General features: G+C 39.8%; 1 protein-coding gene across 1 annotated transcript in view; it reads left to right on the top strand.

Moving 5' to 3' along the window:
* The window catches only part of pcdh11 (protocadherin 11), a 122,181-nt gene that overhangs the window by 41,945 nt on the left and 67,185 nt on the right, over positions 1 to 13,051 (top strand). The window contains exon 4 of the mRNA XM_023416719.2: positions 10,933 to 10,992. Coding sequence (XP_023272487.1) covers positions 10,933 to 10,992 — 60 coding nt within the window. The remainder of the gene's footprint in view (positions 1 to 10,932; positions 10,993 to 13,051) is intronic.

Genomic DNA, 13,051 nt, shown 5'->3' with positions numbered 1-13,051 from the left:
TTTTGCACTAGCCTACAATAGCTACATCTGTGTCAGAGAGGATTAGCATGGTGGTTAGGATTGGGCAGTGTGTCTTATTTTAATTGCTGCCGTGTATTTTAAATAACTTCCCATTGCTCTTCTTCTTGAATAGAACCTCCGCGGGGCCAAAAACTGTCTTTTCAGAAAATGGTTCCATCTGGGAATAAGGATTACATTATTATTATTATTATCTTGTGAGGGATTAAGGATTTGTCTCAACCAGTGAGTGTTGCCCTGCAAAATACAAGTAAATCACAACACGGTGTCACAAAGTCTATTGTTCAGATCCTGAAAATATATTTTTAAAAAAAAGAAACCGACATGGAATCCTGAAAAGGAAAGGTCTACATCCTCTGTACAAGGCCAATGTCCGGCTCTAATGACTGCATGTCATACAATTAAGGTCTGAAAAACCTGTGTGTTAGAATGACGTCTGGCAGCAGAGTTCAGCTCCAGCTCCAGTAACCGTTTTGTGAAGAAGATATTGAAATTCAAAACTGCATTTGGGCTCAGTTTTTCTTTACTTGTGTCACATATGAGTTCATCTATCACATAGAACAGATAAATGAATTCAGAACGACGCAAGCTGGCTACCAAGAAGCTTTCTGAAATTTTGTTTCTGCCACCCTCCTTTATTATTGCATGTTACACTAGTACCTGTTATCCCACCATTATGAACATGTGAAAAGAGACACAGATAACCGAGCACTCGCCCCATCTCTCACAGAAGGAGGAATATGTATAAATGTTAGCACGCTGTCGACCGAGCATGAGGAACAATGTTCGGTTTCTGTTCTAAAATTATCATTACTTGTTTTCACATGTGTCACTTGGCTTCACTGCAATATAAACAGAGAGGACACCATAACAAAGCACAGCCCACAGCAACAATTGACCTTTGGGGTTCTGATCCCTTAATGTGTTTCTCTGTGTTGGTGCTGATAAAGCCTTCCTTCGCCTCTGTCCAAATCTATAAAGCTTTTTCCAAAGATGCTGGTAATGCGGAGTGAGAGACACAAATATCCTCCCCATTCCATGGTCATAACTTCTGCCTCTGCTATCAATAGCTCTAATAGGTGTTTAGAAGGCCTTGTATGTGCCTCTGTTTAATAGCCTGCTGATGGTTTGGCATGTCATTCTGGGAGAATAGTTTGTGTTGAGGGGGCAGTTTTTAGTGAGGTCCGGCATGCAGAATAATCTCTTTTAAATCTGTAGCACTGTATATCTGCATAATTCATGTCGAAACAGAAGCAGAAGAAAAAATAGATCTGCAAATCCATCTGTGATCATAACAGCCCGATTTCTATGTCAGAACCAAGTGGGGGTTGACAGGGCAGCCTGAGGAGCTAGCGGTGACAGATTGATCCCTGTTTAACACAAGTTATTGACAATGTCTGAAAGACAGTATTTCATTCTAAATGACTGCCGAGATTGTTTTTTTACAAGCCTAATACCTCTCCTTCACTTTGACCTTACTTCTCTTACAACATTTTCCAACCCGAGTTGTGCAATACAAAGACATATTGTGGTCAGACCACGCTGCTGTTGTCAAAAATAAATAAATAAAAAGCCCCTTTTTTCATGCATAACCTTTAGCTGCATTGAATAAAAGTTGAAAAAAAGAGAGTTTAACTTACTGAATATTATTTTGTTTAAAACCACTATTTTATGGAATTAAACTATTTTCTGACTTTGGTACCCCCCAGTGGCAAATTGGGATCCAAAGACTTTAATGAAAATAGAAAAAATATCACTGGCAAGTGTGCTACTGTAGAATAAGCTGTGTGTGCAGAGTCAAAAGTGTAGTTATTTCCATCATGGTTGAGCTGTGAGTATAATATTCCATTTATTTAAAGGATTATGGCCATAAATTATGAACACATTTGTAATATATGTTTGTGTATGCGTGTGCACTGTTTAATTGTATGGTGACTGCTTTAAAAAGAAACAGGAAAGCCATTTATGTGAGTGATATACTTTGAGTTAGCTGGTGTATGATCATTACTCCTGACTGAGAAATGGGAAGTTGACTCAGGGAATATGAGGTTCAGTCTTGGTTTGGCTGTAGAGAAAGCAACACCTGAGTTTAAATGATTGGTACATGGATAAACTGTTCTACTTTAGATATCAATGTCTAGAAAACATATTGGACTGAACAGAAGATGATATTTTTTGCAGAAATTACATTTCAGAAAGAGAGTATCCATCACCAAACCAATTAATCCACTATCCACTGGTTAATGCTTCCTCAAAATGGTGAAATGGAATTTAAAAAGACATGTGGACTAAACATGTTCACAGCTTTATCATTTCATTATTTCTGATGATTATTTTTTTATTGGTTTATTTGATTTTTGTTTGATGAGATGTGATGATGTGATTTGAGCTAGATTAAAGAAGGTACATCTGATTATCATCAAGGTTTTTAAAAAAAGCAAGAAAGAGCAAGATAAATGAATGCAAAATATAAATTCTGACTTTCTAGTATTCAAGGCCATCAATCTAACCCAGAAAACTTGGCTTAAGTATGCCTTAATTGCATCCTTTTGCACAGGAAGAGCATTGGGATTCATAATATTAGTTACCCCCCGTCTTACCCCCTGCCTTTTACATTGGGCTTCGGCTGCCTACTGCCGCTTGGCCAGAATTACTCTCCGCTGAGGTTTAACGCAACCAATGAGATTATTTCTGCTTGCATAGCAGCTCTGTCTCTGAAAAATGTTTGTATTGCTAAAACCCCAATCTGCCTACACGTCCTGGTTCATGTGTGGCCGTAACTCCCCAGACTGGGAGTTTGGTCGAGGTCTCTCTGCCTGCTAGTAGTGTGGAACACATGCCTGGTACAGCCAGTGCCATGGGGGGAATGGCACACAGCTGGTTTGATTGGGCTCTGGCCTTAATCGCCTATGTCTGTGCCATCAGCGCTCAAGGAGTAGTCACATACATGTTAACTGTGCTCGTACAAGGGAAACTGATTGGAGCCTTCCAAATTCATTCCCAATCAAATACCGAATCACGCTCAGACAGATAAAAGGCTGATGTTGCTTTTTGAGATGGGTATCAATGTCTAACGAGAACGCTCGGGCTAGGCATTCAACAAGCTACTTCAAGTCTCAATTCTCAAACAAATGAAGGGGTCTGTTTTCAGAGGGCTGATTGTTAGGTGCAGGATGGCGGCTGACAGTCAATGTGCTAAAGATAAATACATCTACTCCTGTGCGAATGCATTAGCCACGCGTAGTTTAATCCTAAACACGGTTACAAAAGGCTGCAACATACAAACAGAGGGGTCCGAAAGGTCGATGCCGAGCACCTCTGCTGAGAGGAGGATAGACCGCTCATCAATACAGAGCGTACTCCCTGTAATTTGACAAACAGAAGATGATTAGCATACATTTGCCAGATTTACTTCCGAACAGCGTTGCGCTCTCTCGTTCCTCAGAAGTCCTGTTTAGCATCACCTAAACTGCAGCTACTAAGATATTTATCATCTTGACTCCTTTCATCAAAAAGGCAGTGAAATGTCAAGTCACAGAGTGGATTTGCTAACGCATAGCACATGCGGCGGGTAATTTAACTTCATAAGATGGTATTTATTTTCATTTATCAAAGTAAAGTTTTGCCTGACCGTGAGAAGCAGTCAGGAACAATATGCAGCTAATGTAATTTTGAATACACTTAATGCTCTGCTCAGCCGAGTAGAGAGAGAGAGAGAGAGAGAGCGAGAACTGCAGTAGTAAATTAGTTGACGGTTGCTGATAAGCTCAACAGCTAAGTGGCATCCAAGCAATGGAATGAGGGCATTAATGGTTGTTTAAAACAGGAATAATGAAGTGACGACGACAAGCTTGTGTTCCCTCTTGCTCTTGAGAGGAACTTCTGCCAGTGGAGGAGAATGGTGACTAGACTGACTTCTAAAGGACATCAGCAGTGAAGTGGTACTGTAGGTCATCTGAACTTAGCCATTACTATAATCGTGAACCAGAAAAAGAAAAGAAAAAAAAAAAAGAAAAAAAGCTTAGCCTCATTTCAGGATAATTGTGTCTTTATATAAAAAAGCAGCTTCACACACTCTCATGCATGCACACGCCGATATTCAGTCATGCACATACACAAAGATTTGAATGCACACACACACACACACACACACACACACACACACACGCAGACCTCTCTTAATCTTTCTAAGGCACACATGTGCATGCTCGCGCGCAAAATACACAAACAAGCACAAATGCAGTGCACAAACACAAAGCAAATGTCCTCACAAAGTAGATGAGCTCCATTCTGTGTCGAATTGAAAGCATCTGCAAAGCCAGTTCCTCTCGGCCGTGGAGGCGTGCATCAGCCGGCAGAAGCGCCTGCTTGGTGTCCCAGGGTGGCTCGCGTAACACTTGGCCTGCTCCCTAGCCACTGCCTGGATCAGAGAGGCCCACTGCTATCATCCAGGCGCTGGCAGCAGCGAAGCTAGGCTTAGAAAGACAAATTGGTTAGAGGGAGTGAGTGACGAGAGCAGGCCAAGAAATATACTTTGAAGAGAGAAATGCATTCCGGGTTGTGACAAGCGCGCCACATTATATGGTCAAGTGTACAAGTCTGACTCCCGCCATGTGGATTGATCCGGATCCCAAAGACACTTAAATGAGGCGAGGCTCTCTCATCAAGACAATGCCAAAGTATTTATCTTAGAAAGTCACCCAAAATATTACTGGATTAGAGAGCTTTTCAGCACACAGTCTCTCGTCTCGTGGCCTCAATTTGTATCAAACTGCCCCTCCTCTCAAACTATCTGAGTGACAGTGATTTTGCCGTGTTTGCCTACTAACTCGTGTTTTTGACACCGACAGTTGTAATATTCACTAATTTCTAATCACACATTTAATTATATCCAACTTAATCCAAGGAGACCTCGCTTCTTGTAAATCAGGAAATTTACATAACTCATTTAAGGCAATTACAGAAATAACCAGGAAAAATTCATGTAGTTTTATAATACTAAACTAATACCATGATTCTTACTGATGAATCATTGATTCAGAATGTATTAACTAAATTCACTTTCTCAGCAAACCGAACCACCACCTGCGATTACAGCCAGATAATAATGCTATCTGTTTACAGTTTGGCAGGAACAGTCTTTTCAAATTAAACTACCAAAGAAATGCTGGTTTTGTTTAGAATTGAGGCAGACTTTGAACTTCAGTAAGAGTTTATACAAGGTGTAGACATTTTGTCAGGGGTCAAATATGAAAAAAAATAAAAAATAAAAAAAATCAAGTCACACCCTTTCTCTCCTGAAGGTCATGCACTGCAGCTGACAGCACTGGGTTGAAAGAGAAAAGAAGGAAACTAGAGGAAAAGAGTAATACCCTGCGTTTCAGTATTTTTTTTAAAACGTCACAGGCATGCCGTTGATGCGTAAACCTTTGTCGAGCCACTAAATATGCGGGGCCTGTATAGTGTGGTACACAGCAGCTCTATTGCTCAATTTTAAACAGCATCAGCCTGTGAAATGTTGTTATTGTCTCCCCTTTTCTGTAGGTATTGGGTTTCAGAAAACAAAATCTCCTAATGCAAAGTCATAGTAGTTGTATAGGCAATAAAAACAATATTAGGCTTTCTCGACATATTTTAGATTACCATAAACCCACATCGTATGAAATCCTGTTCTAGTTAATCCACAATAATATTGCACTTGTCAAAACAATCCGTGCTACCAGAGACTGCTCAGAATCACAGGGAAAGAAAGAAAAGGAAACACCAAATCTCCAGTGAATGAGGATATTTGGATAGCGGATAGTGACTGGCTGCTTAGTGTTGGAGCCACATTGGATTCAACTCTACCAGAGGAGAAAAAAAAAAAAAAGATATATGGGACAGTTTTCATAAAACATTCATTTAAACATGAAATAATCAAAAAATACCAAAGTAGCATCTACACTTTTGATTTGAGTGTAGAATATTAAAGTCCAACAACTATAAAAAGCATTGCCACATTTTTTTCTGTCATGCTTATTTGGAAAACTGACTAACTAGTATGTGGTCCTACTGTATTAAGAGTCAGTTTGTTGTAAACACAGCAGCTTTGTAAGTTGTAATTACAATGTTTTTTCTGCAGGCTGTTGGCACCTTGGTCAAAGGCAAGCTCCTGTGTGCCTCTAGGACTCCCTCTCATGTAAATTAGGCCCTCTTTCCTTGCCAAAGCAATCATGACATTGCACTGGTGCAATGCTAGGTCTGCAAATAAGCCATGTCAGAAGCACACACACACACACACACACACACACACACACACACATACACACACAAGACACCGGATGTAACCCTCTTGAATTCTCTCTCTCAGCAAACTGCAGAGCCGTACCAGTTGGCATCTCTAGAATTTGGTTTGAAGTTGTAGAGTATTTTACTTTTGTTGTCAAATTGCTTTGCAAATGAGGCCCATCCTGGCAGTGTTTCAAAGCGCTCATGCTATATGTGCAGCTTCCTTCAGGCACTAGTTTCTGAACCTTCATCACTCTGTATGCATATGCACAGTACTGCACTAAGCTCACATGGAAGTCTAGATAAACATGCCAAAATGGAAGTAAGATGGAAGGCAGCATGCTTATGTCTTGTCAGCTTGTCTGTATGTTGTTTCTGTGTTCCTCAGCTTGACTGACGTGGTCTATCTAATAACATGTCAGGTAGACAGTATGAAAGCCTTGTAGGTTTCTACCCATTAAAATGATATTCAATCATTTTTTGATGGGCTTTTCTTGCCCGAAACCACGCCTTATTATGATGCGAGGTTTGAGTGCCATTCACATTGAAATGTTGGTTGAAGCCACATCAAAATAATTGTTTTGATATGTCCCGTTTTTGTCTTGGCAATGACAATAATAGGGGGTGATCGCACAATGAGGATAAAGAAAATTTTTTGAGGTATATTGACTAAATTTGAGCCACGGCTCCCCTGGCACACAATTACAGGGTTTTAGTCTGGGCATCATAGAAAAGGCATTGCTTTCCGATACAAGTGTTGCACATATTGCGTGTCCCTTTGATTGCATGTCCAAGTCATCCACTAAATAATAATAATGTGGGGATTGAAACACTGCAAAATAGCCCAAGGCTCAGAAATTGCTAATGAACAGCAGCGGGGTGCAGTTGGGGGTGCGGTAGGGGGTTGAAGCATCTGAAACCTTACTTCCTGTTTCAAAGGCAAATAATCTATGGTCGCTCTCTTTATACTCAAAACATATGTGTCATTGCCTCCAAAGGAGCAAAACATTAAACGCACGAGTGGTTCAGAGTGTGGTGAGAGGAAGTATGCAGGACTTCATGAAAACAATTTTGGGCAAACATAAATACTCATCGTATTCTTACATGTCATAAACGTGCTAATCAAACTTCAACACAAGGCAGCTTTATCTTTCACAGCACTTGCTTGTGCAGGATTACCTCTGATAAGCAGTGTGAGCATGATCTCCCTCATCACAAGATTACAAATATATGTGTTTTAGGCTTGTTACACTCTCTTCTTTCACTGCCTGTCAAGAGCTCTTCTTACACTGCAGAGAACCATCAACCAAGGGGAAATCCATGGAGAGGGATAGAGACAGAAGGAAAGAAAAAGAGAATATATTTGGTGTTATGTGCTGCAGATCAAAAACATGGCAGTCACATGATCAAAGGCATTTGATAATCCTTGAACTACATTGCTCCTGTCTCTTATACACATCTTTTACTAAATGTAGCATGGCAGTTTTGAGGGAGCCGCAGAACGACGACAGCATAAAGCCTCCTTATGTGCGGTGAGAATGGAGGCTGAGCTGATGGGACTAGAAACACAAATGTGCCACAAGTCCCTGTCCACTCAGCACTGAATAGTGCTCTTGTTCTTTTCATGGGGCTTGTTGGGGAAGTTGGCTTGTTGAATGTGACCAGACTGCTATATAGTACATCTGGCACATAGAAACAGAGGGTGAGTTACACAGGGTTTAGGGCTAATATTTCTTTGTCTTGAGCTGCCTCACCTAAATATGCATTAAGACTTATAATTAAGACTTGGACAATTTATAGGTTTGAATTGGTCTCAAGTGAGGGTAAGAGTTACTCTGAAGGAATACAAACCTGAGACGCAGCAGAAATGACCCTTGCTAAATCAGCATGTCTCCAAGAAATCAGACAAAGAAACATGATGTTTCAGTTATCTTTCCGTTTCTTCAGAAAATAAATTTATTTATACATCATACCATTGTGCTCTCCGGGCCTCATCAAATTACAATAACCACCCCAAGCACTCTGAAAAAGCAAAACCATCAATATGTAGTGTAATCCAAGTCCCTCTGTTGCAAGCCTTGTCAATAGTGTTTCCCTATCAGATGCAAAATGTCCCAGACCAAAGGTGAGTTGAAAAATGACAGATTTTTTTTCCTCCCATGTTTTCCTATTTATGATTTCTCTCCTGCTTACACCGTCATCATCACATTCGTGTCTCCTGTAAAAGCACTGAGCGTGAGTTATTGCTCATAAAGCTGCATTGTTTCCGTTCTGATGAAAAATGTATGATTAATAATTACCTTTTACATGTGTGACTTACACTGGAGCTGTGTGACAAAGAGACATGACATAAATGAAATGTGATGTTTTGTTCTGCTCAAAGAATAAAATGAGATTGTAATGGAAAAAAAACAAAACAGCAACAGCAAAAAAAAAAAAAAAAAAAAAAAAAAAAAAAAAAAAACAGCAGTGATTATAGCCAGAGGAGATCTTGCTATGTGTTTGTGTTTGTGTGTGTGTGTGTGTGTGTGTGTGTGTCCAAGAAAGGGAAGGAGATTTAGATTATCTATGGTTGGTATCAAGCTTGAACAGGCCCCTTTATTTATATGAGCTAAAGCACTGAATCCAAGCAGCTTTTTAGCAACACATTATATTTGTGTTTGAGAATATTGCTTCTTCCACATTGTTTGTTTTTTCAAATTAAAGCGGTTGTTGATTATGGAATACACACTCTGTTGTTTATTCGCAATTTTAAACAGACTTTAAATAAATCTCTTAAGAAAACAACACATTTTCTTAGTAATTTCATCATATTTGGCATCTGATTTTGTTCAATGATTACTCACAAGGTTTTGACCTTTTCTTTTTTTTTCTAATATCTCCTCAAACTATTCTAGAGTGGCTGGAAGCTATAATGTTAACTTAAGTTTGCACTGGATTATTGCTACTTGATTAGGACAGAATCATCTGCATAATATATATATATATATATATATATATATATATATACACATAATGATATTGTTAATAGTACACATATGATGTTATCAGGATGGCATCTTGGATGGATGAAAATTCTGTTTATTAGTTTCTCTAATAAACAGAATATCTCTTTTCCAACCTCTATTATCAGTGAATCCCAGTTGTTTTTGTCAACCGTTTAAAAAGCAATCTGCTGGAAAATGGTGACTTCAGAGATGACTTTTGGTGGTGATCTTCATTCCTATCTTGGTTCTTTACAAAATCAATCCACCTCTTCCTGCCTCCACCATCTTTCTGCAATTTAAATAGGAACACAGTGCTGTTGGTATTCTGGCAAAACAAAAAAATGCTAATTTTCTATAGATATCGCAATTATATCGTTATTGTTATTGAATTATTTTGGCCACCATAATCGTGCAGTGAAAATCTGATATCGTGACTAGTGACAATTTTGGAGGCATGGTTTGGAATCAAGGTCACGCTGTTCAACCATCAACATGCATGCATTTTTGTGAAAAAAAAAAGAAAAAAAGAAAAAAAAAAAGAATTCCGCTCCCATCCCCAGAGAAAATAACTCATGTTTATTTGTCACATCAATTAAGATATCATGGTCATATAACATTCTCAATCTGTAGGGAAAATTTTATCTACTAATTCCATCGTCCCAGAAAGACCCATTTATTCATTTATATTTCATGACGTGGTGTTTATGCTGCACTGAAAGCCCCATGACTGTTTTTTTTTTTTTCCTCTCAGTTGCCTTGGCCAGTGAGGTGTCCTCCTTCTGTGTTGCAATGAAATATAGATGTTAAGAGTCTGGAGAGTTGAGTGTCTCATCTGTCCTGGTGATACCATAAGGCAGCCATTAATAGTGTCAGGGAGCATCAGACATACCACAGGCACATAATTGGATATGAGGACATAACTGAAAGCACCTGCTTGGAAATCAACAGGGCCTTCCCAGGAGGCAGGCCCTTGGTAGATTCCTAAAGATTTTTGCAGAGCCTAGCCACTTCCCCGCTGGGTTTACCTCACCCATTGCTCTTTTCATTTCTCACTGAGGTCAACTCAAGATGGCTTCTTGTTTTCTTTTTTTTTACGGTGGCATTGTGAGTATGCAAATACTTTGGATCTTTGCATAATCACAAGCAGCGGGACCATCTGTTGTTGGCTTGTTGACTTACCTTGTGTCTGCTTTTTAATGGTGTTTTCTTGTGTCTGAGTGATGTATTGGTGTATTAACAATGTGATAATCATTTAACCTCAAAAAATGCATCCGGGCGTGTATGCAAAAGTCTGAACATATGTTCAGTGAAATTTTCTGACAAAGAAGGATTTATAATCTTTGTGGAGGGATAGAAAGAAAGAAAAAAAAACTGGAAAACAAAACAAAATACATCACTGTGCCCACTCACATGATGTAGGAAAAGATGATATTGTCAAGATAAAGATTTAAAATATGGACTGTCAACAAAAGCTGCGGTCTTGGATTAGTGGGCAGCAAAGACATGCTTGTTGATTGAGAGTCGCTTAACCCATCTGAAATATATTGCAAAAATGCTAATGGCAAGGACCAGGAAATAAGCTGCAACTTCTGTCACTGAAGATTTGCTGGGAGATGCCCTCTACTGAAAACATGTCCCTGATAATGTGTTTTCCTTGTAGAATCTGAGCCAGACACCGGAGAAGTCTTTTAACTCGCCGCCCCCCATTTGTCCTCATAAGGTAAGCTCCAGCTGGCTCTCAGGCAAGGGACAAACAACACTGTGGGAAATAATTGCAGATATTTCAAGCTTTTATTGGTCTTATTAGTTTTGGTTTGCATGTCTGTTTACATCGATCATTTGTAAATCAGCTCTATAAGACCCTTCTTATCTTTTTACATATCTGATGATCTGCTCACCATACGCCTTTGACAAGACGTTTTGCCAGAGAACGTGCAAATTAATTTATTAATTTATGAATGTTTCTTTCTGTCTGCATTCCATTATGATTCAACATTCATTTGACATGAGGCGAGAAGGGCAGATTTATTCAATGCTAATTAGTCCTGCACATGCACAGCAAAAGTCATCACATTCACTGTGATGGTCTCAAGTCACCGCCACACACTGACTGAAGTTACTTTCCCCTTCAACTCCTCCTCTGGTGCATGCCTTTTACAAATGTGATAATGTGCTATGTAGTGAAATTCACACAATTTCAGTTCACTTAGCACCAAACGTGTCAAAATTGCCTGTGTCCTTTTCTGGATGAATGGCCGGTATGGTGGAGAGTGGCTTATTGCAAGAGTGGACCTTGGTAAAAAAAAAAAAAAAAAGGAGCCCAATGGAGGCAAGCTGTCTGACAGCCTGTCATCAACATGTTCAAAGCATAACACCGCTCTACATCGCTAATGCACCGCTAGCTGTCTACAATGACTTTGGTGGCATTGAAAGCTGCAGACGGTGGTAGAACGGTAAATAATAATAAAATATGATACCCCTTCCACCCATGTCAATCACAAGGAAGGCAATCGACTTTTCTTTGGAAGTTTGTCAATGCAAAAATAACACTGAATGTCCTTCAATGAACCTTTCATATTTTGGAGGCTCTTGCTGAGAAATTACAGTCTGACACAGTCTCGTGAAGGATAGGATGTTGCAGAAGTTTTAGTACAGGTACACCTCTCTTCCTGTAGCGCTACCGATTACACCTGTCTATGTCTTGTAATTTCTGGCCGCCACATTTCCTCTCTCTCTGTCTCTCTCTCTCTTTCTGATTTGCTCTCTTTCCATTTTTACACAGCTGATCGAGGCTGATGTAATGGGGGAACACCGTGGGTTTGCGGATAGTGTTATTCACGTTTTAGCTGTTAGCAGCGGAACATAATCTCCCTCTAGTCAGCTCACATTAGTCTCCATGATCCGCACTAGCCCAGTATGTGCAGCGAATGCAATGGGCCAGCTGGGGTAATTTGGTATGTCAGTCAGCTCAGGAGGCTGGTAAAATGAGTAAATGACTGGATATGATTTGTATGAAAAGAATATTCTGATTATGGCTCTCAGAATAGAATATCCTCTGTCTTTTTACACTTCTCTTCATCTGCATTGTGTGCATCCCCCAGACAGATAGTGAAATGAACAGAGGGCTTTTAAACTGACTGCTCTGTGATTATATTAAGAGTGTGAGAGCGAGGAAAGAGAGGGGAGGGAGGAGATCGGGTGCCCAAGCACTAAGTATATATAATTGCTTCTTGACACATTGGCCAAATTCTGCAGTGCCAGGATCTGAGCGAAGATGATTAACGGCTGTCCGAGTGGGTGGGCACTGCAGGTCGTTCCGGGGCCTTTGGTTTCCATAGCGATCCTAGTCTAAAGGCCATATATTGCATACTGAAAAATCCCAGAGGTCCACACATTGTTAAACTACAATTATAACTCACATCGAGAGCATTGTCTGTCCACCGCGAACTCTCTTATTCATCCGACAAGCAGCTTTTCTCTCTTTTCCCTTATTTCTCATCTATTTTTTTTCTTAAATGGTCTCCTCTAGCTGGCAAGAAGATAAAGGGTGAAAATCTTGCATTCTGTGAATAATTGATGAGTGTGCTCACCTCAGAGCATCATTACAGTACGGCAGTCAGGGTAAGAGGTGAGGGTAAGATCATATTTCTGACACTAGGCTTCAGGCGGTAGAAAATTGTGTCAGTTTTTCACAAGGATTTCATCTGCATATACAGCATGAATAACAGTATCTCATTATAGCACGACGGGATAGGAATAAAATGTGACCAGGGATGTGC

The sequence above is a fragment of the Seriola lalandi genome, unplaced genomic scaffold (assembly GCF_002814215.2).
Source record: "Seriola lalandi dorsalis isolate HSWRI2012SDOR001 ecotype SW California unplaced genomic scaffold, Sedor1 jcf7180002054569, whole genome shotgun sequence".
Classification (NCBI taxonomy): domain Eukaryota; kingdom Metazoa; phylum Chordata; class Actinopteri; order Carangiformes; family Carangidae; genus Seriola; species Seriola lalandi.
This window is presented reverse-complemented; position numbering and strand designations above follow the sequence as displayed.